This window comes from Trichechus manatus, unplaced genomic scaffold (genome assembly GCF_000243295.1).
Source record: "Trichechus manatus latirostris isolate Lorelei unplaced genomic scaffold, TriManLat1.0 scaffold00100, whole genome shotgun sequence".
Classification (NCBI taxonomy): domain Eukaryota; kingdom Metazoa; phylum Chordata; class Mammalia; order Sirenia; family Trichechidae; genus Trichechus; species Trichechus manatus.
In genome coordinates this window covers 3,453,116-3,478,441 of record NW_004444036.1, presented here as the reverse complement: position 1 = coordinate 3,478,441, position 25,326 = coordinate 3,453,116, and the positions used below count along the sequence as shown (strand labels likewise).

Genomic DNA, 25,326 nt, shown 5'->3' with positions numbered 1-25,326 from the left:
GTCCTGAGCGTCTTCCTAGGCCGTTCTGTGATTGTATGGTCTTTTGTTTGTTCTGATGCTGATTTCCCCTTCCTCCTCCCTTCCTGCCTCCCTTCTATTAATTCCTTAATTAATTTAAACATTTATTCAAGTGAAAAATGTTTTCCAACTCCCTTGCTTCCCGCCCCACAGGAAGTAAGGATGCTGCCACAAAGGGGCAGACTTTTAGGAATCTCAGAAAAGGTTCTTAGCTTAGTAGAAGAAAGTCCATCAGCTAAATAGATTGCTGGCCTTGGCCCTTTCTCTCTGAACTGCTGAAGCTTTTAGCAGAGGTAAAATGCTAGGATTAAATGTGGTTTCAAGGGTGAAGAGTAAATTAGCAGGTGCCACCCTGAAAATGATGGCAAGCTGACAGACCCATTAGAAGGACATGTTTTATGAGTGAATGAAGAAGTTAAGCATAGGTCTGGGATCGTCTGGGTTTACACACATTTGACAAATGTCAGTGTTTTGCAAATGAGTCATTTATGTCTAGGATGTATTTCTTGCAGTATGGCCTGTCTTGTTAGATTGCGTATGTGCTTACTCGAGACAGAAGTCACAGTATATTTGCTCCTCAGAGCGTTGGCAATCCAACGGAATATAGTTTGCTGCTGTTTTATCTTACTCTTAAACGGAGCCAGGAACTTGGGGCTGGTGGGAGGAAACTTGACACCATAAGTGGATTTGCTCAAAACTCTCCTTCCCTGAGCTTGCTTGCCATCACAAATACACATTTTTAAATTAGATGGAGATATTAAACATAGGGCTTGGTGTGCAAGAAAATTTCTTTCCAGTTTACCAGTAGATAGTCAAAACAATGCCACCCCCAAAGTTTTGATGGTCATAATTGCAGATTTTTCCAGTGAATTTGCAGTTGATATGAATCCCCAACTTCGTGTACCTCCACAAGTTCTATAAAACTATCTAAAGAGGCCCTTCAGTTGTTCACCCTAATAGTTATATCTCCCTGGAGGGCTCTTATTGAGTGGCAGGGACATCCGTAATCCTGGCACCACCATCTTCGGACATTTTTTTCTGCCGCATACAGAAAAATCTGCAGGTGTCGTAAGGAATTATAGAGAAACTCTCCTTTTTTTCTACTGTCTATTTCCAACCTTTCTGTTTGTATTACTCTCAGATGGCTATTTTAAGGATTAAATGAGATGCTGTGACTGAAAGTGCTTTAGAAATGTAAAAGTTGAATGAGAGTTTCCACTATGATAAGCTTTATAGGAAGAAGAAAAGACATATGCTTGGTGACTGAAAGTTCTTTCTTGGTATGTTGAACTGTCCTGAAATTAAAGTCAGTACTTTCCCTGAAATTCGTCCTTATTATTTATTTTAACCTTTCCTCAGGGTGAAAGAAATTTATTATATTTGCATAACCTCCATCTTATTAAGTATCTCAAAGCTCTTTACATTCGCATTTGCATTTTGTTAAAATATACTGTTTCTGAGATGGAAAGTGACATGGGATTTGCTTTTAATAATACTTTAAAATTAAAGAATACTTGCTCTTGAAGACAAAATGAGAATGGAACAGATAAATAAGAAAAGCCAGAATTTCCCATGATGTCACCACCTTCAGATACCTCTTTTAACATTTTAGCAATTGTCATTCCAGACATATTCCACACACACATAATTATAGCTTAAAATAAAAATAGGCTCACACTATACACACTATTTTGTAACCTTCTTTGTCTAAAATATATCATGACTATCTTTGGCATGGTACTGGAGGAAGAAGTCCAAGCTGCACTGTAGACATTGGTGAAAAACAAGGCTCTAGGAATTGACGGAATACCAGTTGAGATATTTCAACGAACAGATGCATCACTGGAAGTGCTCACTTGTCTATGCCAAGAGATCCATATTTATGCCCATTCCAAAGGAAGGTGATTCAACAGAATGTGGAAATTATCGAACAATATCATTAATATCACACACAAGTAAAATTTTACTGAAGATCATTCAAAAGCAGTTGCAGCAGTACATCAACAGGAAACTGCCAGAAGTTCAAGCTGGATTCAGAAGAGGACGTGGAATGAGAAATATCATTGCTGATGTCAAATGGATCCTGGCTGAAAGCAGAGAATACCAGAAAGATGTTTACCTGTGTTTTATTGACTATGCAAAGGCGTTCCACTGTGTGGATCATAACAAATTATGGATAAAATTGCAAAGAATGGGAATTCCAGAACGCTTAATTGTGCTCATGAGGAACCTGTACATAGATCAAGAGGCAGTCATTCGAACAGAACAAGGAGATACTGCGTGGTTTAAAGTCAAGCAAGGTGTGTGTCAGGGTTGTATCCTTTCACCATACTTATTCAGTCTGAATGCTGAGCAAATAATCCGAGAAGCTGAACTATGTGAAGGAGAACGGGGCATCAGAATTGGAGGAAGACTCATTAACAACTTTCGCTATACAGATGACACAACCTTGCTTGCTGAAAGTGAAGAGGACTTGAAGCACTTATTGATGAAGATCAAAGACCACAGCCTTCAGTATGGATTACACTTCAACATAAAGAAAACAAAAATCCTCACAACTGGACCCACAACCAACATCATGATAAATGGAGAAAAGATTGAAGTTGTCAAGGATTTCATTCTCCTTGGATCCACAATCAACACCCGTGGAAGTAGCAGTCAAGAAATCAAAAGACACATTGCATTGGGCACTTCTGCTGCAAAATACCTCTTTAAAGTATTCAAAAGCCAAGATGTCACTTTAAGGACTAAGGTGCACCTGACCCAAGCCATGATGTTTTCAGTTGCCTCATATGCATGCGAAAGCTGGACAATGAGTAAAGAAGACCAAAGAAGAACTGACTCCTTTGAATTATGGTGTTGACAAAGAATATTGAATATACCATGCATGGACTGCCGAAAGAACGAACAAATCTATCTTGGAAGAAGTACAGCCGGAATGCTCCTCAGAAGCAAAGATGGTGAGACTTCGTCTCACTTACTTTGGACGTGTTATCAGGAGGGACCAGTCCCTGGAGAAGGACATCATGGTTGGTAAAGTAGAGGGTCAGTGAAAAACAAGAAGACCCTCAATGCGATGGATTGACACAGTGGCTGCTAAAATGGGCTCAAAGGTAGCCATGACTCTGAGGATGGCACAGGACCGAGCAGTGTTTCATTCTGTTGTACATAGCGTTGCTGTGAGTCGGAACTGACTCGACGGCACCTAACAACAGCAACAATCTTTGGCAACAGGGCTAAATTGTTCCTTACTGTCCTAATGTGTGAAGTACCACAATCCTCTTTTATTGGGCATTTAGCTTTGTTCCAGTTTTTTTTTTTTTCTATGTTAGACCACGTTGGACGTAGTCGTCACCTTGTTTGTAAATCTTTGTGCATGTAATTATTTCTGCCACTTTCTACTAGCTGTTTAACTGTGGGCAGATTGTTTAATCTCTGTGTGCCTGAGTTTCCACATCTGTAAAATGGGAATGGTAATAGTTACCTACTTGCTGGTGTGAAGATTAAATGAGTTGAAGTTAAGTAAGTACTTAGAATGTGTGGCTCATAGTAAGTGCTATATAAATATTGTTGTTGGGTGCTGTTGAGTCGATTTTCGACTCATAGCAATCCCATGTGATAGAGTAGAACTGCCCTATAGGATGTTCGAGGCTGTAATATTTATGGGGGCACATCTCCAGGTCTTTCTTCCCGAGGAGCTGCTGGGTGGGTTTGAACTGCCAACCTTTCAGTTAGCAGCTGAATGCTTAACCACTGACCCACCAGGGCTCCTTATGTAAATATTAGTTCTCGTTATTATTTCATTATTGATAAATCCCTAAATATAATGCTGCATCAGTTCATTTGAAAGGCATTTAAGTGATGTTCTGGAAGATTGTGCCAATTCAGTCTCCCCACAGGAGATTGTGTTTCCCTATCTTTGTCATCTGTGGGTATTAAATCATTTTTTAAAATCTCTGCTAATCTGATAAGGGTTTGCATTTTAAAAAATTGTCACTGAAGTTGGAAATTTTAGGGGCCTTTCTCCTATGATTTTTATAAAAATACCTTATATTCATAATATTAACTGGTCGTCTTTCATAGTGCAAATATTTTTTCTTAGTTTATGACACATAGAGAAATTTTTTAAAAAGTCATTAAAAATAAATGTTTCAGATTTAGATTTCCCCATTTTATGGCAAACCGTATAGCACAGCAAATTCATGCTTTTAAGAATGGTTTTACTAATTTTTGGCTACGACAAATCTGATCAGGTTCTAATCTCTAAAATCTACAAGATACTGCAAAACCTCAACAACAAAAAGACAAATAACCCAATTAAAAAATGGGCAAAGGATATGAACAGGCACTTCACCAAAGAAGACATTCAGGCGGCTAACAGGCACATGAGGAAACGCTCATGATCATTAGTCATTAGAGAAATGCACATCAAAACTACAATGAGATACCATCTCACCCCAACAAGGCTAGCATTAATCCAAAAAAACACAAAATAATAAATGTTAGAGAGGTTGTGAAGAGACTAGAACACTTAATACACTACTGGTGGGAATATAAAATGGTACAACCACTTTGAAAATCGATTTGGCGCTTCCTTAAAAAGCTAGAAATAGAGGTACCATACGAGCCAGCTATCCCCACTCCTTGGAATATATCCTAGAGAAATAAGAGCCATCACACGAATAGATATATGCACACCCATGTTCATTGCAGCACCGTTCACAATAGTAAAAAGATGGAAACAATCTAGGTGCCCATCAACAGACGAATGGATAAACGAATTATGGTGTATTCACACAACGGAATACTACGCAACGATACAGAACAAACTTTTTCTGTAAAGGGCTAGATAGTAAATATTTAAGGCTTTGCAGGCCAGATGTCTCTGTTGCAGCTATTCAGCTCCGCCATTGTGGTGTGAAAGCAGCCATAGACATAAATGAATGGGTGTGGATGTGTTCCAATAAAACTTTATTAATGGACACTTTAATTTGAATTTCACATAACTTTCATGTGTCACAAAATATTTTTTTAAATTTTATTGTGCTTTAGGTGAAAGCTTATAGCTCAAGTTAATTTCTCATTCAGAAATTTATACATGTATTGTTTTGTGACATTAGTTGCAATCCCCACAATGTGACAACACACTCCCCCTTTCCACCCCAGGTTCCCTATGTCCATTTGTCTAGTTCCTGTCCCTTCCTTCTTATCTTGCTTTTGAACAGGAGTTGCCCGTTTGGTCCCATATATTTGACTGAAGTAAGAAGCACGTTCCTCAAGTGCGTTATTTTTTTGTTTTATAGGCCTGTCTAATCTTTGTCTGAAAAATGGGCTTTGAGAATGGTTTCAGTTCTGAGTTAGCAGAGTGTCTGGGGGCCAGTCTTGGGGGTTCTTCGGCCCACAGGCTGTAGTTTGCTGGCCCCTGAAATACAATGTCCAGAAACAGACCTATAAAAATAGGGCCAATTGATTTTCAACAAAGGTGCAAAGACAGTTTAAGGAAGGAAGGGTAGTCTTTTCAAGAAATAGTGTTGGCACAATTGGACGTCCATAGGCAAAAAAAATGAACCCCAACCTAAACCTAACACATTGTCCAAAAATTAGCTCAAAATGGATCATAACTCATATGTAGAATGTAAAACAAATTATTTATGAAAACATAGGAGAAAACTGTTGTGTTAAATATGACACCAAAAGCACAATCCATAAAAGAAAAAGTTGATAAATTGGACTTCGGTAAAATTAAGAACTTTTGCTCTGCAAAAGACACTGTTAAGAGAATGTTGTTGGCTGCCTTGTTTGTCCTACAAGGCAGACTGAGCGCCAGTGCGCAGTAAAGAATTGCCTAATATATAATGACACGAATTTCAAAGACCTCCTTTTGTTCTGAGTTTTCCTGGGAATATCCTTTGTAATACAGGGCCACAAATCTCCTGTATTGGAGCCTTTCCCTGCCCTACCCCCACTGCTTGTCTCTCAAGGTGGTGGACAGGACACATGTAGGCACACTCCAGCAGTCAAGCCTGGACTCAGCTGAGCAGCCTGAGGGCCTAGATTTGTCCTGGGACTTAAATTTCACACCTACTGCACAGGCCTAGAAGATAAATTTGCTGAATAGAGGGTAAAAGGCCCCAAACACAATTTTGGGCCAAGGAACAAGTTGGATCTTCCTAATAGGAAAACTTTTTTAAAGAAATGTAGATTTATCTGGTGAGGAATGGTGGTAAAAGCCCGACCCATTGTTTTTGAGTCGATTCTGACTCATAGCGATCCTATAGGACAGAGTAGAACTGCCCCATAGGGTTTCCAAGGCTGTAATCTTTAAGGAAGCAGACTGCCTGCCACATCTTTCTCCTGCAGAGCAGCTGGTAGGTTCAAACTGTTGACCTTTCAGTTAACAGCTGCTGCAGTGGCTTGGATGTTCTTGACCTTCATAATGATCGTGGGTATGCCCTTCACCTCTTACTCCTTCCCAGTCCTTATCTGTGAAATAAAGATAACACCCTCCCCCCACTTACAGCTTTCTTGTCTCTCTTAGAGGCGGTGCAGGAGCTAAGAAAATCTCTTAAAGCATAATGAAAGATGCTCTGTAAATGCCAGGGTCTTTATCAATGAGGCAAAATGATATTCTGTCATATCTACTATCATTTTAATGGAAGAAAAGCATATATTTGGATGCAGCATCAATACAGTTCTCTAAACAGAAATGAAAACGAATGCTCAGCTATAGGACACGTGTCCTTGAGAGGTAAGCTGTGTCTTTAGTCATGTGCTATGGATGAGATGAAGGTGTCATTAGAAACAGCTTTTTTAAAATACAACGTTAAGTGCTCATTTCAAGGCAAATGATGTTGTTAGGTGCCGTTGAGTCGGTTCCAATCCTACGTACAAACTAAGAAGCTAAGTAACTTGTTCAAGGTCACATGGTAAGTGTTGAAATTGGGATTAAAACCTGACTAGTCTTAAAAATCTTTATCAGGAGGGACCAATCCCTGGAGAAGGACATCATGCTTGGCAGAGTGGAGGGTCAGCAAAAAAGAGGAAGACGCTCAAGGAGATAGACTGATACAGTGGCTACAACAATGGACTCAAGCATAATGGGCTCAATAATTTAAAGAGGTCTTTTGCAATGCATCATTCGATTTCTTGACTGCTGCTTCCATGGGTGTTGATTGCGGATCCAAGTAAAATGAAATCCTTGACAACTTGAATCCATTGTTGTAGCCACTGTATCAGTCTATCTCCTTGAGAGTCCTCCTCTTTTTTTTTTTTTTTTCTGACCCTCCACTCTGCCAAGCATGATGTCCTTCTCCAGGGATTGGTCCCTCCTGATAAAGGTTTTTAAGACTACTCAGGTTTTAATCCCAATTTCAACACTTACCATGTGACCTTGAACAAGTTACTTAGCTTCTTAGTTTCTCGTTTGATGAGAAGCTAAGTAAGTTTTCTCATTTATCAAATGAGGATACTGTCTATTTTTAGGGTTGTTGTGAAAATTAAATAAGATAACTGATATGAAACCCTCAGCCCAGTGATTGGCACATAATAATTGCCCAGTAAATATTAGGTGGTATGGTGGTTGTGGGGATGTGGGAATGATAGGAATAATAACAGTTGTAGCAGCAAGAAACTCCTACGCCTTGAGGCTGCTGAATTATTCCAAACTTGCAGTTTCAGCATGTATGACTCTTAGTGGCAAATTTAAAAATAACATTCATACTTAGTTAATAATTTAGCCCTTAGTTCAATTTGGATTGGCAAAATAAGTTAACTACTTGCACAAGCTAGATACTCATGGAAACATTTTAACTCCCAAACTTGAAGTGTTCTTCAATAATACCATTGATAAGACTAATGTTTTACCAACATAACTGATTATTGTAACTCAGACAAAAAGATTATAAAAATTCTGCACATCATTTGAAGAGAAAACCAGCCATTGTTCGGCAGCGATCTAGAGCAGGGATCAGCATACTTTTTCTGTAAAGGGCGAGAATCGTAAATATTTTAGGCATGCCAGACCATCCATCTCTGTCACAATGACTCAGCTATGCCTTGTAGCATGAAAGCAGCCACAGACAATAGGTAAATGAATGGGTGTAGCTGTATTCCAATTAAATTTAATTTACAGAAACAGACAGTGGTCTGGATTTGGCCTGTGGGCCATAGTTTGACCCCTGATCTAGAGACCATCCTTTCAGGAAGTATTCAGAGACTAGATCACTCTTCAGAGTCTATTTTTCTGTAGGATTTCATGAAGTGTGGAATAAGTAGTTTATGAAAGGCATGGGGCAGTTTTCAGGCATCAGTACATGCATCAATTCATATTGGCATGACAAAAAGGAAGTTTGATTACTGCTTTTTAGGTGTTATCCATCCAATTTTTTATTGCCAGTTTATGCAGTATGTAGAATTTAAAACTCAGAAGTTAGTATACCAAATCCTGTAAGTTATTGCCCAGTAAGAAGTCAAGATTTTTTACGAGTAGATAAGCTCTTTGAGGTCATGACTTCCTGGTATCACAAAACAGTGAATGACTGACGAAGCTTTGGTGTTCGTTGGATTTTGGCACTTGTGAGGTGGCGTTTTCTTGGGTGGGCTTGTCCCTGAGACTCACTCCCTGGGCTTCCTTTGTTAACAGTGCCCAGGCATTTCTTCTGACACTTCCACCAGAGTTCTTCCCTCCCCACCCCCCACCCATTGCCTCATAAACTGTGATGTTGATGGGCCCACTTTAGTAACTGACTTACGGGGATGTTGGAAATTTTGAGCAGAAATCCCAGCCATGCAGAATAATTGCATCTCTTGGGGAGGTGTTAACAAGCAGAGACAGAGCTAAGTGCTCCTAGGCTCCGGCTTCGATGGAGCTTTTGCTCAACAGCCCCCCGAAGCTCCGTGCAGAAGGCGTTCATTAGTAAATATTAAACAGCGCTTTCTGTACTGCTGTTGGAGTGCTGAGGGTGTGAGACCCCGCTCTGGGCGCTCCGAGGCTCGCTTAGCAGCCCCGCTGAAATTTGTACGACACTCAGCTTTCTCCCTCAGTAATAGCTCAGTCATGAGGGAAGGTCTGGAAAAACAGCCCTGATGGGTAACTTCTGAGAAATCTGTACTAGGGAGCGCAGTGGCACTGACCACCAGAAGTGACTGGGCAGAGTGCTTTTCTTTTTCATTTGGACCAGGTGGTGCACTCATTTTTATCGTTCCATTTTTTGGTTTGAAATGGCTATTTCTAAGTTGTATGTTCTAGTCTGAACTCAGAACACTTAGAATGCCTGCGAAAATATGGCCTACTTTTGGGGATACTTTTTAAGTTGTTTCCACAATTATGAACGATTAACAAATTCAGTAAGGTCACTAGGTAGCACAAATGGTTTGCCTGTGGCTGCTGACCTAAAGGTTGGCGATTCGAACCCACCCAGTGGTACCGCAGAAGAAAAGTCCTAGTGATCTTCTTCCATTAAGATTAAAGCCAAGAAAACTCAATGGAGCAATTCTACTCCAACACGTGAGATCGCCATGAGTTGGAATTGACTCCACAGCAAACTTCAACAACAATAAATTCATTACAGATCAACAGTCAGGTAAGCCTGAGCATATAGATGAAGCTTACATTGTGTAAATAATCTACACCTGCCGCTTCTCGGTTCATTTCAACCTTACTTCTGATGTGTGAAATTGAGAGAAGTAGAATAACCATCTGGTCAAAGATTGGTCCAGCCAACCAGTCAACATTTACTCAGAATCTGCGTGTGCCAGGCATTGTGCTAGGTGGATACAAAAGTGTAAAGATAAGATCCTTGTTCTCGCTACTCAAAATGGGGTCTGTGGACCAACAGCATTGACATCACCTGGAGCATGTTAAACCAGTTGTCTGTGGAGTTGACTCTGACTGATGGTGACCCCGTGTGTGTCAGAGTAGAACTGTGCTCCATAGGGTTTTCAGTGACGGAGTTTTGGGAAGTAGATTGCCAGGTGTTTCTTCCGAGGCATCTCTGATTGTACACAAACCTCCAACCTTTTGGTTAGCAGCTGAGCAGGTTAACTATTTGCACCACCCAGGGACTCTGGGAGCTTGTTAGAAATGCAGAATCTCAGGCCTCACCCAGACCGATAGAATCCCAGAATCAGCATTTTAACAAGATCTCCCATGTGATTTACATATACGTTAAAGTTTGTGGAGTGCTGGTATGAATCACTGACTCTCAGCCTGCACATTGGAACAACCTAGGGACCTTTAAAAAGTACTGATTTCCTGGTCCCACCCCCGGAAATTGTGATTTAATTGGTCTGGACTGTGGCCTAGGCATCAGGATTGTAAAAAATTTCCAGGTGATTCTAAATGTGCAGCAAGGATGACAATCACCGGCCTGGTATATTGCTTTGTACGCTTGGCAAAACAGAGCCCAAGATTGTGGCTCGTTCTTTTAGTCAGTTTAAAAGCTAGGTGGCAAGTTTGTCATTTGTAAAGATTTCAAGTGCCTCAACTAGAGGTGGACACACCCGGGCTCCCTGGTGACTCCATCTTGCTTGTTGGCCCTGTCTGTGCCGACAGGCTACGTGTCAGGGAGTCGCTCTCAGCCAGTCCCTGCTCGGTAGCTATGTGGAGTGCCTGAGCACTTCAGCCAGGTTCCCTGGGACCACTCAGGCAGGGTTGAGGGGACAGACATGACATGAAGGTCTGGACAGGGCCTTGCTCCTTATACATACCACAGGGCCTTGGCATCCCTCCCTCCGTGCCCCCTCCCCTAAGTGTGTGAGCCACTGCGAGGTGGTGTCACCCGAGGCAGCCGGGACTAGGAGTGGCTCATCTGCACCTGATGATGGTGCTGCTGAGTCATATGACGAATGCCATGTGAGCTTGATGAAGAAGTGTCCTGGCCACATTCCCTCTCAGGGACTCACAACCAGCCTCTGTGTCACTCTTAACAAGGCACAGCATTCTGTGTGCATCAGGAAACTGAGAGCCAGCCGGTTTGCAACACTCGTGGGCCACTGAAGTATCAGATGGCCAAGTTTGCTCTTTTTCCCCTCCCGCCAAGTTCCGCACAAACATATCAGGCAGAATAGGGAATGAGCTACCTTGTGACATAGCAAAGTCTCTTACTGATGACATACCAACAAAGACCAGATAGCTGGGACGTTGCAGAAAGGAGAGGCTGGACTACAGCATATCCTAAGGCTCTGTTTATTCATTGCTTTAAAGGAAAACATCATTGGTGTTTTTAAGAAAAAAATCTATTTTACTCTAATATCTGCCTGGTGATGAGGCATGGAGAAACCATTTTGGCCATTTTGAGGATTTGATCCTAGAAGGGTGAACATTCTATGTCAGAAATAGAATTTCTTTTCATACTCTTGATAAGGGCACAGGTTTATTTCTTCTCCGTTCATGCAAATGAAGCTTCTTTCTAATCAGCTTTTGTCTGTAAGCTTTCATCTACATGCCGAGCTTTTACTCTTGGCCACTGCAAACACCTGCCTCGTTTAGAGACCATCCCCCACCTGCCCACACCACCCTTTCCTCTTCTTATTGGAGTCTGAAAATCACTAGGGTGACCATCAACTTGGGTTACACCTGTGGTGCTGGTAATTATTTGTAGTGCCCCAGGTTTAGAAATACATGATATGGTTACCCTAAAATCATCCAGTGCCTTGGCCACACTGCTTCCTTCCTCAGTGGTTTCAGCTTCTGCCATCCTACTGGAGTACATCCACTTCCACCCTGATGACATTCTGGCCTGACAGGTCATTGACCGCTTGCCCCTGTCACTCATGGGTGCCATCTTGCCTCACCATTGCTGTTCAGTGGACGTTGGTTGGGGGCCTCCCAGGAGCCAAGCCCTCGCTTAGCTCTAACCTCCAATTCTGGAATACTATCTTCCGTGACCACAGCTTTCCATCTCTCCCTTTTCCCTTCCCCCACTCCCAGTGATCCTGCCCTTGACCTTTCTCATTGCCTCTGGTTTTTGCCCTTGTTCTGTCCTTCCACGCTGCCAGCCTCTCTTGGTCCCACTTGTTTTTGAATCTGGCCCAGTCCTCTTGCTGGTATTTCTGGGCAATACTGATTCACTGTGTCTGCCTCTCCCACTAGGCTGTGAGCTTGGGAGCCCCATGAGGATAAGATGATTTTCTTTTTCCCCTGAATTCCTCTCCTATCCTGCATGTTTTACATCCTCAATAGATAAATTGGCTGCTATTTTACACTTCTCGAAGCACAGCCCTCTTCATCTCTACCATCAAAAGGATAGCTTTGTTTTCTGATTTGTTGAAGAGGACTTATTTTCACTTCTGTTGCTGGAAAAAAAAATGCCTAGGTTCTCTGTAAATGGCCAACCCACCCCAGGTGTCCTGACCCTTGGACCATTTTCTGCCTGCTGCAGGTGCCATTTTTCACTTCTCTTAGTATTTCAAGTCATACTGGCGGTTTGCTTTTTGAATGTGCTTATCTTATACATGAGCCTGTGTTTCTTGATCTGTCGATCAGAACAATTAGACATATTGTGTTCTCCCTTTGCTTTTTCCCTCTTTTGCTTTGAATTATGCGATGATTAGCGTTGTTAATATTTTCCTTAAGAAGCAGAGTACAGATCCAAGCCAGTCACCACCGATGGGAGATATAATAAATCTAGTGTCACTTATGCACATTTTCCCTGTAGAGGTGCAATACTTCTAATGTTATTCTGAATGTGCTTTTGCTTATTAAACTTTTCTTTATTGTTTTTCTCACACACGGAAGCAAAAAACAAAGCATCATTACAGTGGTTCATGGGTTACTGCTGGGAATAGGGACCTTGTTCTTCACATGTTTAATGTTCAGTGCCTATGTTGTCATTGTTAGCTTCTGTCGAGTTGGCCCCTGACTCATGGTGACCCCATGCACAGTGGAACAAAACACCGCCTGGTCCTGCACCATCCCCATGATCAGTTGCAGATTGGACCATTGTGACCCATAGGGTTTTCACTGGCTGATTTTTGGAAGTGAATCTATTGCCAGGCCTGTTTTCCAAGTCTTAGTCTGGAAGCACTGCAGTACCTATGTTGTTGTTGTTAGGTGCTATCGAGTCCGTCCCAACTCATAGCAACCCCATGTACACAGAATGAAACACAGCCGGGTCCCGCATCATCCTCACAATCGTTGTTATGCTTGAGCCCATTGTTGCAGCCACTGTGTCAGTCCATCTCGTTGAGGGTCTTCCTCTTTTTCGATGACCCTCTACTTTACCAAACGTGATGTCTTGTCCAGGGACTGGTCCCTCCTGATAACATGTCCAAATTCTGTGAGATGAAGTCTCCTATAGGAGGAACTTAAATCTATTTTGCTTTTAATAGGTGTTTACTGAGTTGAATATCATGAGGTGCAAATTAATACCGTACTGAGTGTTAGAGAAAAGGTAAAGCATTCATCACACTCTCCTTCCTAAAGGTAAACTTTAAGTTGGGTTTTGAACATGAGAGAGAAGGACACATCCAAGAAAAGAAGAGTAAAAATTATGCCAGGCATTTCCTCAGAAGCAGAGCCTTCTGGATTGAGAGACTTAATTTCTAAGGATAAAGAAACCAAATCTGTTGCTGTTGAGCCGATTGCACTTCATAGCAACCCTACAGGACAGAGTAGAACTGCCCCATAGATTTCCCAAGGAGCAGCTGCTGGATTCGAACTGCCGACCTTTTGGTTAGCAGCCGAGCTCTTAACTACTGTGCCACCAGGGCTCCCCTAAGGATAAAAAAAGTAAAGAAATTCTACCCCCATCTACCTCTGTTACTCTGGTATTGTTGATGACATTTATAACATCTCAGGGTTGGAAGAACTTCAGAAGCCATCAAATCCTATTTGTGGATCCTTCTTTGGGAAATGATGCCAGATTGCTTATGGAATGGTATGACATGAGCAAGACCAGACTATTTCCTGGATTTCCCATTATCATTTTCCAAGAAAGATGGGCATTCTCTTGTGTTGGGAGTCCTTTGAACTTTTTGTTCTAGGTAAATCTGAACTTGATGCTTCAAGGGTATTTGTTTTTTGGTGTTAGTTGGGGCTAGAATTTACAGTCTGTGATTAAGGACCAATTTTCAAAATCCTCATTCTCTTTTAAGGGGTCAGTTTGTAACAGACAGCGCTGGGGAAGGGAGAGGTGGAGCTTATGTTAACATATATAGAATTCCCACAAGTTGAGGTAGAGAGAGGCTAGTTTGTCCTGCAGTAATCAAAGTGTTAGACTGCAGGAGATCACAGAACTCAGGGTTAGAAAGAGTTTTACTGATTGCACAAGTATTTATTATAATCTGGCATTGTGCAGTGTGCTGGCAGTATAACAGTGAACGAGACAGATGTGTTCCTCACATTGTTGGAATTTCTGATCTTGCAAGGACTGGCTAGTGAGCCACATATGCTGTGGCCCTCTAAGGGCCGACACCAAGGGGCCTTTACAACCCCAGCCCAGTCCCACTGGTGGTAGGGAGGACCACCAGCGTCTCTCCATGAGCGCTGAGCATGATCTACTCACTTCCTCCATCATCTTCCAGCCCCAGATGTAACTTTATGAGTCCTCTGTGTAGATAGCAGTTTTTTTGGAAAGCCTTCACTCATTTTGTATTAAGCTGGGAGTTGTTGATCGTAAGACTGAGGAGCGGTTTTGTACTCAAGGAGGCTGTACTTGACAGCAGTGTGTATTGCACGTATGCTGGGCAGGAAGAGATGCTGAGGAAGGAGGTTTACAGTAGGCCAAACAAGTTCTGGATTGGGGTGATAGAAGTGGAATTGGACACAGAGGGCAAATGTAAGATATAAAAGTAGAGCATATAGGACCCCTACCAAGTGAATAGGAGCTCTGGTGGTGCAGTGGTTAAAGCACTCACTGCTGACTGAAAGGTCTTCAAATCTACCAGCTGCTCTGTGGGAGAAAGATGTGGCAGTCTGTTTCTGTAAAGATTCCAGCCTTGGAAACCCTATAGGGGCAGTTCTACTCTGTCCTATATGGTCGCTATGAGTCCAAATCAACTTGACAGCAGTGGGGTTTTTGGGACCAAGTGAATATGGGAAAAAAATAGAAAGGGCCTTGTGGTATGAGGTTGAACGCCTAGGAGAACCATGGAGCTGTTAAGCCCAGGATGGGAGGTCCACAAAGGCAGGGCTGTTGCCGGTTTTGTTCATTGCTTCCTCCCTGACACCTGGCTCAGTGGCTGGCACAGAGTAGGCACTCAATAAATGTTTGATGAATGAATAACAGAGTAGGGATTATTCAAAGGAAAGCAGGTTTGATCTGGAAGAATGAATACACTGAGGAAACATTGAGTTGTGCAGGGTGGGGAAAGGGCTTTGCATGACGACAACTGTGCCCCATCAACGCTGAAAGGAGAAGGTGAAGGAGAACGGTGCACTCGTGAGCTGGTGTGAAGCGTGCTTTTCCTTCTGCTTGGCTGACTGTCGCAAAGCCCTTTTTAATCTGAATAAGCTTCGTGACGGGCTAATCAAAGAGGACGTTTGTGCATGTGATATTTTCTAAGCTGCTTTTGCAGTCAACGCAATTTTATTTCAGTAAAATTAAAACTAAGAAAATACACATGCTCCTATCTTAAAAAAAAAAAAAGACTTTATTGCTTTGGGGACATCTAAAAGCAGCATTTGGTGTTGCGTCCCAGCCAGCAGCTCGAACACACTTAAGTTTTTATTCTCCCATCCGACTTTGGGGTGTGTTTAGTCTTAGTAACCATTGTCACATTGATAGTTTCCTCCTTTCCTCAAGGAAAGAGCCTCCATTTCCAAAGCGATGTCAGACCTCTCTGGAAGGTACCCATTGCTGTTGAGTTGATTCCAGTTCATAGCGACCCTCTGACCCTCTGGAAGGTGCTCACCCCATTTCTCACTGTCTGCTTTCCTGTTTCCTAGGACTGCATCGACCTAGGCTGGTGGGAAGGAGAACTCAACGGCAGACGAGGAGTGTTCCCCGATAACTTTGTGAAGTTACTCCCACCGGACTTTGAAAAGGAAGGCAATGTAAGTGTGTGTGATTTTGATCTCCGTGCTCCACACATTGTCAGAATTGTGGCTCCCGTGATGGGACTTGGGATGCAGGGTGGGGAAGTTTGGTATAACGTTTAAGGGTACTAGCATCTGAGTTAGAAGGACCCAGATTCTAACCCTCGTCTGCCCTATACCCGGTGTGTGGCTGTGGACAAGTCCGTTAACCTCCATGAGCCTCAGTTTCCTCATCTGTCAATTGGCAGCAGTGATCCCTAGTCTAGTTTGTTGCATGAATACGCAAGATAATGTATGTAAAGCCCTCAGTACAGTACCTGGCACATTTAAGCACCTAAATAAACTGCCAGAACCCTTTCTTTGTGGCAACCTATTTTACAAAGCTATTGTTTAAATGAGCCAGTTCATCTCTGCCTAACTCCAGGTGTAGTGATTTCTCTGCCTACAATGTAACATGAAATATTGAAAAATTAGATGCACTTTGCAGTGTAAGAGGGTGGTGATTTGCTCTTATCCATCCAGTTCTGCCCCTCAGAGCTCTTCACTCAGGCTTCCACATCACTTTGCCCACCTTTCCTGGCCTGGGCCCTCTCCATGGCCACCCATGGGGGCTCTGTTCTTGGGCCATGCTGATCCTGACCTTGACGCATCACCATTTCCACAGAGCTGAGGTGCAGGGAGGAGAGCTACAGTACGGGAGGATTGGTTGCCAAGGTTACTAAACAAGCATCTGATGGTGTGTGAACTGCTTAGACAAGCTAATGTCATTGTTCAAGAAGCTAGATGGCATCCACACCTATCAAAAGTGAGCCTACAGATTGTTAGATTGAAGTCTAAGGCCATACCTTTTAGGCTTTTTAAAAAAAATTTTATTGTGTTTTAGGTGAAAGTTTGCAGTGTAAATTAATTTCTCATTCAAAAATTTATGCACAAGTAACTGTTAAATGAGAAACTATTTTGTTCTGTAAACCTTCATCTTAAGTGAGAATAGCAGCACAATTGGAAGAGCGTAGTCAGTGTCACTGAACTGTGTATGTAGAAATTTTTGAAACGGTGTATCTTTGGCTATGTGTATTTTCCCCAAAAAAAAAAAAAATGTTGAGAAGTTAGAGGGTTAATATGTTGTGGGGTTGTTAACCAATGTCATAAAACAACATGTGTACTACTGTTTCATGAGAAAATATTTGTTCTGTAAGCCTTCACCTGAAGTATAATAAAATATAAAAAAAAATTTATGCACAAATTGTTTTGTGACATTGGTTGCAATCCCCACAATTTGTCAGCACTCTCCCCCTTTCCCTTTCCACCCTGGGTTCTCCGTGTCCATTTGTCCAGGTTTCCTGTCCGTTCCTGCTTTCTCATCTTTGCTTTTGGGCAGGTGCTGCCCATCTGATCTTCTATACGTGATTGAACTAAGAAGCACGTTCCTCACGTGTGTTATTGTTTGTTTTATAAGCCTGTTTAATCTTTGGCTGAAAGGTGTACTTCGGGAGCGGCTTCAGTTTTAAGTTAGCAGGGTGTCTGGGGGCCATAGTATCAGGGGTTCCTCCAGTCCTTGTCAGACCAGTAAGTCTGGTCTTTTTTTGTGAATTTGAATTTTGTTCTACATTTTTCTCCCGCTCTGTCCAGGACCCTCTTTTGTGATCCCTGTCAGAATGGTTGGTGGTGGTAGCTGGGCACCATCTAGTTCTTCTGGTCTCAGGCTGGTGGAGACTGTGGTTCATGGGGTCCATTAGTCCTTTGGACTAATATTTTCCTTGTATGTTTGGTTTTCTTCATTCTCATTTGCTCCGAACATGGTGGGTCCAATAAATGTATCTTAGATGGCCGCTTGCAAGCGTTTGAGACCCCAGACGCTACTCACCAAAGTAGGATGTAGAATATTTTCTTTATGAACTATGTTATGTCAGTTGACCTAGATAGTCGTGAGTCCTCAGCCCCAGTAACTCGGTCTCTCAAGGTGTTTGGTTGTGTCTATGGATCTTCCGTGATGTTGCCTTGGACAAGTTGTGCTGGCTTCCCTAGTATTGTGTACTCTCTTACCTTTCACCAAAGTTACTGCTTATCTACTGCCTATTTAGTGTTTTTCCATCCCCACCCCTCCCCTCCTTCCTAACCATTAAAGATTGTTTCTTTTTGTGTGTAAACCTTTTCATGAATTTTTATAGTAGTAGTCTCATACAGTATTTGTCCTTTTGTGATTGACTTATTTCACTCAGCGTAATGCCGTCCAGATTCATCCATGTTGTGAGATGTTTTGCGGATTCATCATTGTTCTTTATCGTTGCCTAGTATTCCATTGTGTGTATGTTACCTAATTTGTTTATATGTGTGCATATGTCTATTCCTGTGACAGCTCTTACTTCTCTAGAATATATTCCTAGGAGTGGGATGGCTGGGTCGTATGGTATTTCTATTATAGCTTTTTTTTTTTCCCAAGGATGATATTTTTTATTTTGTGAGCTAATCTGTTATTTAGTAAAAATTAGGTGACCTCAGGGGCTAGATTCGATTCAAGGTTTAAAGAATATCTTGGGGCAATAGTCTCAGGGAGTCCTCCAATCTGAACAGGTCTAGTAAGTGTTTTTTTTTTGTTTGTTTGTTTGTTTTTGTTGTGATTTTTTGTTTTTTGTTTAGGAATTTAAGGTTATGGTCCACATTCTTCTCCCATTCTATCAGGGTCCACTTATTGTGGCCCTGATCAGAATGGTTGGTAGTGGTAGCTGGACACCATCTAGTTCTTCTGGTCTAAGGGTAGATGAGGCAGTGTTTCGTGTAGACTATTAGTCCTGTAGACTAATTTCTTCTTTGAGTCTTTGATTTCCTTCTTTCTCTTTTGCTCAGGATGAGTAGAGATCAATAGTAGTATCTTAGATGGCCACTCACATACTTTTAAGAGTCCGGGCACTCCTCACCAAATCTTTCATGATACTTTTGGTTCTTTTCTCTAAGTTTCTTTAATTGAACCATGAATCGTTCTACTGCATTTTCCTTTATTTGACAGTGATAGTCCAGAAGTGCTTCACTGACAGGCAGTTTGACTTCTTTTGGTGGCCCATCTCAGCCCATCTTGGGTATCCTTTTTATTTACTTCTCCTGTGTTTTCTATTGTGCTGGTTAGCTATTAAGACATACACCTTTTGAGACTGAGGCAGCACAGCTTCTTGTGTCCCTTCTCTCTTCAGCTTCTGTTTCCTATGGCCTCTTGGCTCTCGGGCCTCATGCCCGCATCTGCCCTGCTGGTGCAATTGTTCCAAAGCGCTGTAGCTCCACCGATAAGTGCCCAGAGGCACCCCACTCTGCCAGGAAGCCTCATGCATACAGGCACTCAGCTCCCTCGCTCCATGGGTCGGCAAGCCTAGCTCCACCGAGAAGTGCCCAGAGGCACCCCACTCTGCCAGGAAGCCTCCTGCACACAGGCACTCAGCTCTCTCGCTCCGTGGGTCGGCTCCAGTGCCGTCTTTCACCGGTCTCCTGGTTCTGCTGCTGTTGGTTCGCTGCCACTGCTGCTGCTTCTCTGCTGCTGTAGGTTCTCTGCTGCTGCTGGTCGTCTGTCACTGCCGCATGTCTATCCGTTCACAGTTTTAAAACCACTTCCACATTTTAGGTATCTGTGAGAGCAGCACCCCACTTTCTCGGTACCAAATCCTGTCTTAGTCATCTAGTGCTGCCATAACAGAAATACCACAAGTGGATGGTTTTAATGAAGAGAAGTTTATTTCCTCACAATCAAAGTAGGCTAAAAGTCCAAATTCAGGGTGTCAGCTCCGGGGGAAGGCTTTTTCTCTCTGTCGGCCTTCTCATCAGTGTTCCCCCGGACTAGGAGCTTCTCGGCGCGGGGACCCCAGTCCAAAGGATGTGCTCTGCTCCTGGCACTGCTTTCTTGATGGTATGAGCTCCCCCTCTATTTCTAGCTTTTTAATGAGGCACCATATTGTTTTCCATAGTGGTTGTACAATTTTACATTCCCATCAGCAGTGCATAAGAGTTCCAGTCTCCCCACAACCTCTCCAACATGTTATTTTCTGTTTTTTTGATTAATGCCAGTAGTGTCGGGGTGCGATGGTATCTTATTGTGGTTTTGATTTGCATTTCTCTAATGGCTAGTGATCGCGAGCATTTCCTCCTGTGTCTGTTCCTTTTAGGCTTTTTGATAGCTTTCTTGTATTGTTTAGACGAGGGATATTCTGCTCCACACCTGCTACCTTATCTTGGATTCTGAGTTTGGGGTACAGAGAATCTAGATTCTGCTTCCTAGTGTCTTCTGGATCCTTGACACTTAAGTGTGGTGCGTGGACCAGCAGCATCAGTATCACCTGGGAGCTTATTAGAAATGTTCAGTGTATCTATATGGGATCAAATTGACAACAGCAACTTGAAAGATTAGATAGGAATCTTAGGGAGCAATGAGTTTATGTTAATGATGGAGGAACTCAGAAAAGGAGGGTGAGAATGGTTGCACAACTCGAAGAATGTAATCAGTGTCACAGAATTGTACATGTAGAAATTGTTGAATTGGTGTATGTTCTGCTGTGTGTATTCTCAACAACAACAATAAAAATAAATTAAAAAAAGAAGAAAATCAATACCTCAAAAAAAAAAAAAAAAAGAAAAGAAATGCTCAGACCCCACCCCAGACCTAGTGAGTCAGAATCTGCATTATATCAAATCCTCAGGTGATGGGTTTATACATTACGGTTTGAGAAACCTTGGTGTAGATGTATGGTATCTAAGTGATGATAATCCCACCTTCCAGTGATGATAATCCTAACCATATTTTAGGAGGGAAATAAATTCACAGAACAGAGAAGAGATCATCATTCAATAAGGAAATTTTCCACCAAACAAAAATCACTTGAGCCATTTTTATTGATGACAGTAGCAACGGTGGATTGTCAGTTGACAGAACTTATCACTGAGGAAAACAGACATGAAACACTTAGTAATGTCTAGATATTAAATGTTTGGAAACAATAGGATGCATAAATAAGGTTTGACAAACATTCATAGAGTGTAGTGTTGTGACTCTAGACTGCTAAATGAAAGGTCAGCAGTTCAGACTTAGCAGCCGCTCCACAGGAGAAAAGACCTGGTGATCTGCTCCCATAAGTGCCCATACATGTGAACTATTACAGTGTATAATTACTCTTACCACGAGTCTGGGAAGGCCCCAGTGAGAACTGTGAAGTAATGACTCTGGTTATTTTTGCTTCAGGTTAGCTGATCAAATCAACAGTGAGTTATCCTGGTGTCGTGGTGAACTTCTCTGGGAATCTAAATGCAGCTAAGAACTTTGATGAATGGCCATTAGAAAGAAGTCCAATGATTATAAAACACATTTGTAGAGACAAGTGAGCACAGAATGGCATAATCTTTAGGTTATTTCCCACACGTTTTATGGCTCTGCTGCCCAACAATTACGCCTTATGTTCATTCATTCCTTCAGTATTTATTGGGTCCTTTCTCTGGGATGGCCGCCATGCCAGGTGATGGGAATGAGGAGTACACACAAGGGATGCTGCGGCCCTTGTGGCCTTAGAGTTGGGCAGCAGGTCTGGTGTTCAGGGCCAGACAGACCTGCCAGACATTTCCAGAAGGACAGTCTGTCTAAGCCTCTCCAGGTGAGTGGAGGCGAGGGGTCACTCCAGACTACCCGGTGCACCCTTCCCGCTTACCGCTGTGAGGCTGGTGAAAGGGGCTGGTGTCCTAAAGTACTTTGACACCAGGACCTTCGTGGTGACTCCTTTCCCTTTGACCGGTGGGTCATTCATTTAACAAACAAATACAGATGTGTTTTATGTGATTGCCTACCTTGTGGCATCCTGCCTTCTAGTTTTCAGCCACATTTCAGCGGGGCAATGAATTCAGTCAGGCGACAAAGATTCCATGACGTACTTTTCTAGAAGCTCTGCTCTGTTCCATAAAGCACTAAGGGAGGCGCTTCCACCATGAGAATGAAGTTGTCGGTGATGAGTAGACACATTTTAGCTTGCTCCCTGGGGCATGTACACTCTTTGAGGCCCCATAGGCCTCTCTCCAACCCCAGCCAAGCAGCTACCATCTCTTTGATAGGTCTTTTAACCTTGATGCTATGAAGCAGAAAACCAAGTTTTAGGGAAACAATAGTAATACCTGTCAGACAAAGAAATACTTACAGCTGGGAAGGAATTGTGTAATGTGACATTTAGTTTTTAGAAAATTCAAAATATTACATCCTCGTTTTAACCCCCTCTAGCCTATAAAACAGAGTCCCCGGGTGGCACAAATGGTAGGGTGCTGGACTACTAACTGAAAGGTTGGCCATTTGGGTCCATCCAGGACATGCCTGGTGATCTGCTTCTGAAAGATCACAGCCTTGAAAACCCTATGGAACAGATGGGCACACCAGATAAAGGTTATTACCTGGAAGTAGGGTGTTCCATTACACAACCACCTGTATGAGACAAAAGGTCAATGATTACTCAGAAGCAAAGATGAGAAGATAAGGAGGCAAGGAAGCTAGAGCACTAGAAATGGAACAAACAACAACCAGAACACAAAGAGAACGTTGACACATTGTGAAAACTGTAACTAATGTCACTGAACAATTTGTCTAGAAATTGTCAAATGGGACCCTAATTCGCTGTGTAAACTTTCACTGAAAACACAATAAAATATTATTAAAAACAAAAAAAATCCTATGGAGCAGTTCCACTCTGCACACGTGGGCTCACCATAAGTGAGAATCGACTTGACAGCAGCTAACAGCAGCCTATAAAACCAGCCAGCCAGCTTGACACTGGTTGTTAGACAAGCCTTTGTTGCTGAACCCAGATTATTGATGAGTTGGTGACAACGTGACTGGAGACGGGACTGTCATTTGCAGAGTTGATGGTGTGAAGATGATCAAAATCATTAACACAAAGACGCTATGTGGATGACAGAGTCTGAAACATCATTCTGCTACCACCTTCAGGCAGATATCATCTTGTCTTGCCAGGAGCTGAGGTTGCGGTTGTTCACCCAGAAAAGAGGATGATCTGTGATGATTTAGAGCAGGCAGCAGCAGACAGCGTTTAGTCAACCCCAGGCTTTCTCTACTCAGTGGGCATCCCCAAAGCATTCAGAAGAAGCTGCTCTGTGTTCTGCTGGGGTGTGGATTCAGGCGGTTACCAGGAGACCTCTGGAATTCCTGGCAGTCTCTTTTTCTGAGGGCTCAGCAGATTCTCCTTCACCAAGGTGACAAGTTCTTCGGGGCTTTTCCTCAAGGTATTCGTAGGGAGTACCAGTCTATCTCTTGGTGCATATTTTGGAGCAATTGTGTAAGCTATTTATAAGAGACCTGGGATTCAGTGGCTGGCTATTCGTTTTGAGTCCTCATGGTAAAATTGAATATCCAAATCGAAAGATTAAATATTCTGAGAGCTTTAATGAAGCAATGTGCATGCTCTGTTGTAATTACTGAAGGTAATGGGGAGCTTGGACTCTCAAGGATATAGCGGCAACAACTTCTCACTGTCATTAAAAAAGAATTATCTGAAAGACAGTGCTGGACTTGTAATAAAGTCTCAAGCTTCAGTTCTTTGAAGAGAAAATTTCAAATCATCAGTAGAAGGTGTGAATGTTCTAGCACACATTTATGTGGAGGGCTCTTCGGAGTTTGTGCAGTGTCAAGAACGGGGGTGGTGCGTGTGTGCTAAGGTGCCAGAGGTGATTCCCAAGTGAACGCTCTAACGTGTAGGGCCTGCCTCAGCTGCAGGGACTCAGAAACCTGCCCAGGAAGATGTTGCTGTGAGTGTCATGCACACTCACCTCTGCCAGGTCACAGAGACTTGTCCGGGGAAGCGAGCTGGCCCACCAGTTCACTGATTGCAGCAAGAACTGAAATGCCAGCCCGTCTGGAACACCTGGGTCTGTCTGCTTTGGGCATTTGCTCCCTTTAGGCCTGATTTTTAGAAGCCAGATTTCACTGGAAACCACTTTTCTCTGATGTTAGCTGGGAGGGCAAGGAATCCTAACGAGAGGAATTAGTTGCTCTGAAGAAGTTATAACTGGAGGCCCCCTCACCCACCAGAGGGTGAGGTTTGCCAAAGGAGCTATACATTGAATTCAGCTAAGCCCAGGCGAAGCTTGGAAGAGCGCAGTACCTCAGCTGCGGCAGCGCTCCATTATTCTCTGATTTCATGACTGTTTGTGACTGTTCACCATCACTCGTCAGACATACTGTGATGCAATCGACTGGGTTTCCCACTTTCTCAGTTACAGTCACGTGCCAACCCAGCCTCTTAGGATCACTCTAGATCACCCAGCGGAAGTTTTATGTGTTCCAAACTCGGACAGGAAAGGCAGTCTCTTGCTTGAGTCCCACAATGGTTAATCCACTGTAAGTGAATTTTGCTGGCTGAACTCCAACGACATTCTCTTTACCAAGTTCTTAGGAGCCTCTTACCTTAGCCCTCACCTTCTGACAACCTAGTTTATTCAACCTGTTCTTAGACAAGATTTTCTTTATTCCTAGTCATGTCCTTCCACCTTTTGAGAACCGCTACTGTTTTTTCTCCACCACCTGTCTGTCGGTTTGTTGTACTGTAGTGGCTTGCATGTTGCTGTGATGCTGGAAGCTATGCCACCAGTATTTCAGATAGCAGCAGGGTCACCCATGGCAGACAGGTTTCAGCAGAGCTTCCAGACTATGATAGACTAGGAAGAAAGGCCTGGCAATCTACTTCTGAAAAGTAGCCAGTAAAAACCCTGTGGGACACAACCGAACATTGTCTGATATAGTGCTGGAAGATGAGCCCCATAGGTTGGAAGGCACTCAAAATACACAGTGACCGTAATAATGGACTAGACCGTACCAATGATTGTGAAAATGACACAGGACCGGGCTACGTTTTGTTATGTTGTACATGGGGTCACCATGAGTCGGAACCAACTCAATGGCAACTAACAGCAACATTGTTTTTTCTAATTTCTAAAGATTCTCAATAAATTATTTCCCCTTTTTTAGTCTTCCAAAAATAAATATGTGCTTCTAATAAGCATTATGAAAAAAAATTCACCTATGACATTTATGTTTTGTACATTCATTTTCATGGGTGGTTTCAAGTGCTGATTGTGGAGTATCATCAAGGCATTGACATGGCACAGATGTGGCCTGTTGACCAAGCCCCAGCTGTGCTTCCCAGAAGTGGCCTGGGTGGTGTTCCTTCTACCCTCTCTGTTGGTACTTACAGCTGTCGTATCCCAGTTGAGCATCTCATTGGAAAGTTTCTGGCCCAAAGTGGTCTTCTCGCATTGCTCCATCTGAACTGAAGTCTCCTTGAAGGCAGAGCCATTGTCCCGAGCTTCTC

General features: G+C 42.8%; 1 protein-coding gene across 7 annotated transcripts in view; it reads left to right on the top strand.

Annotated features, from left to right (window-relative positions):
- The window catches only part of SH3KBP1 (SH3 domain containing kinase binding protein 1), a 407,394-nt gene that overhangs the window by 308,030 nt on the left and 74,038 nt on the right, over window positions 1-25,326 (top strand). For all 7 annotated transcript variants that reach the window (XM_023737269.1, XM_023737268.1, XM_023737267.1 and 4 more), the window contains one exon: window positions 15,905-16,012. In XM_023737269.1, coding sequence (XP_023593037.1) covers window positions 15,905-16,012 — 108 coding nt within the window. The remainder of the gene's footprint in view (window positions 1-15,904; window positions 16,013-25,326) is intronic.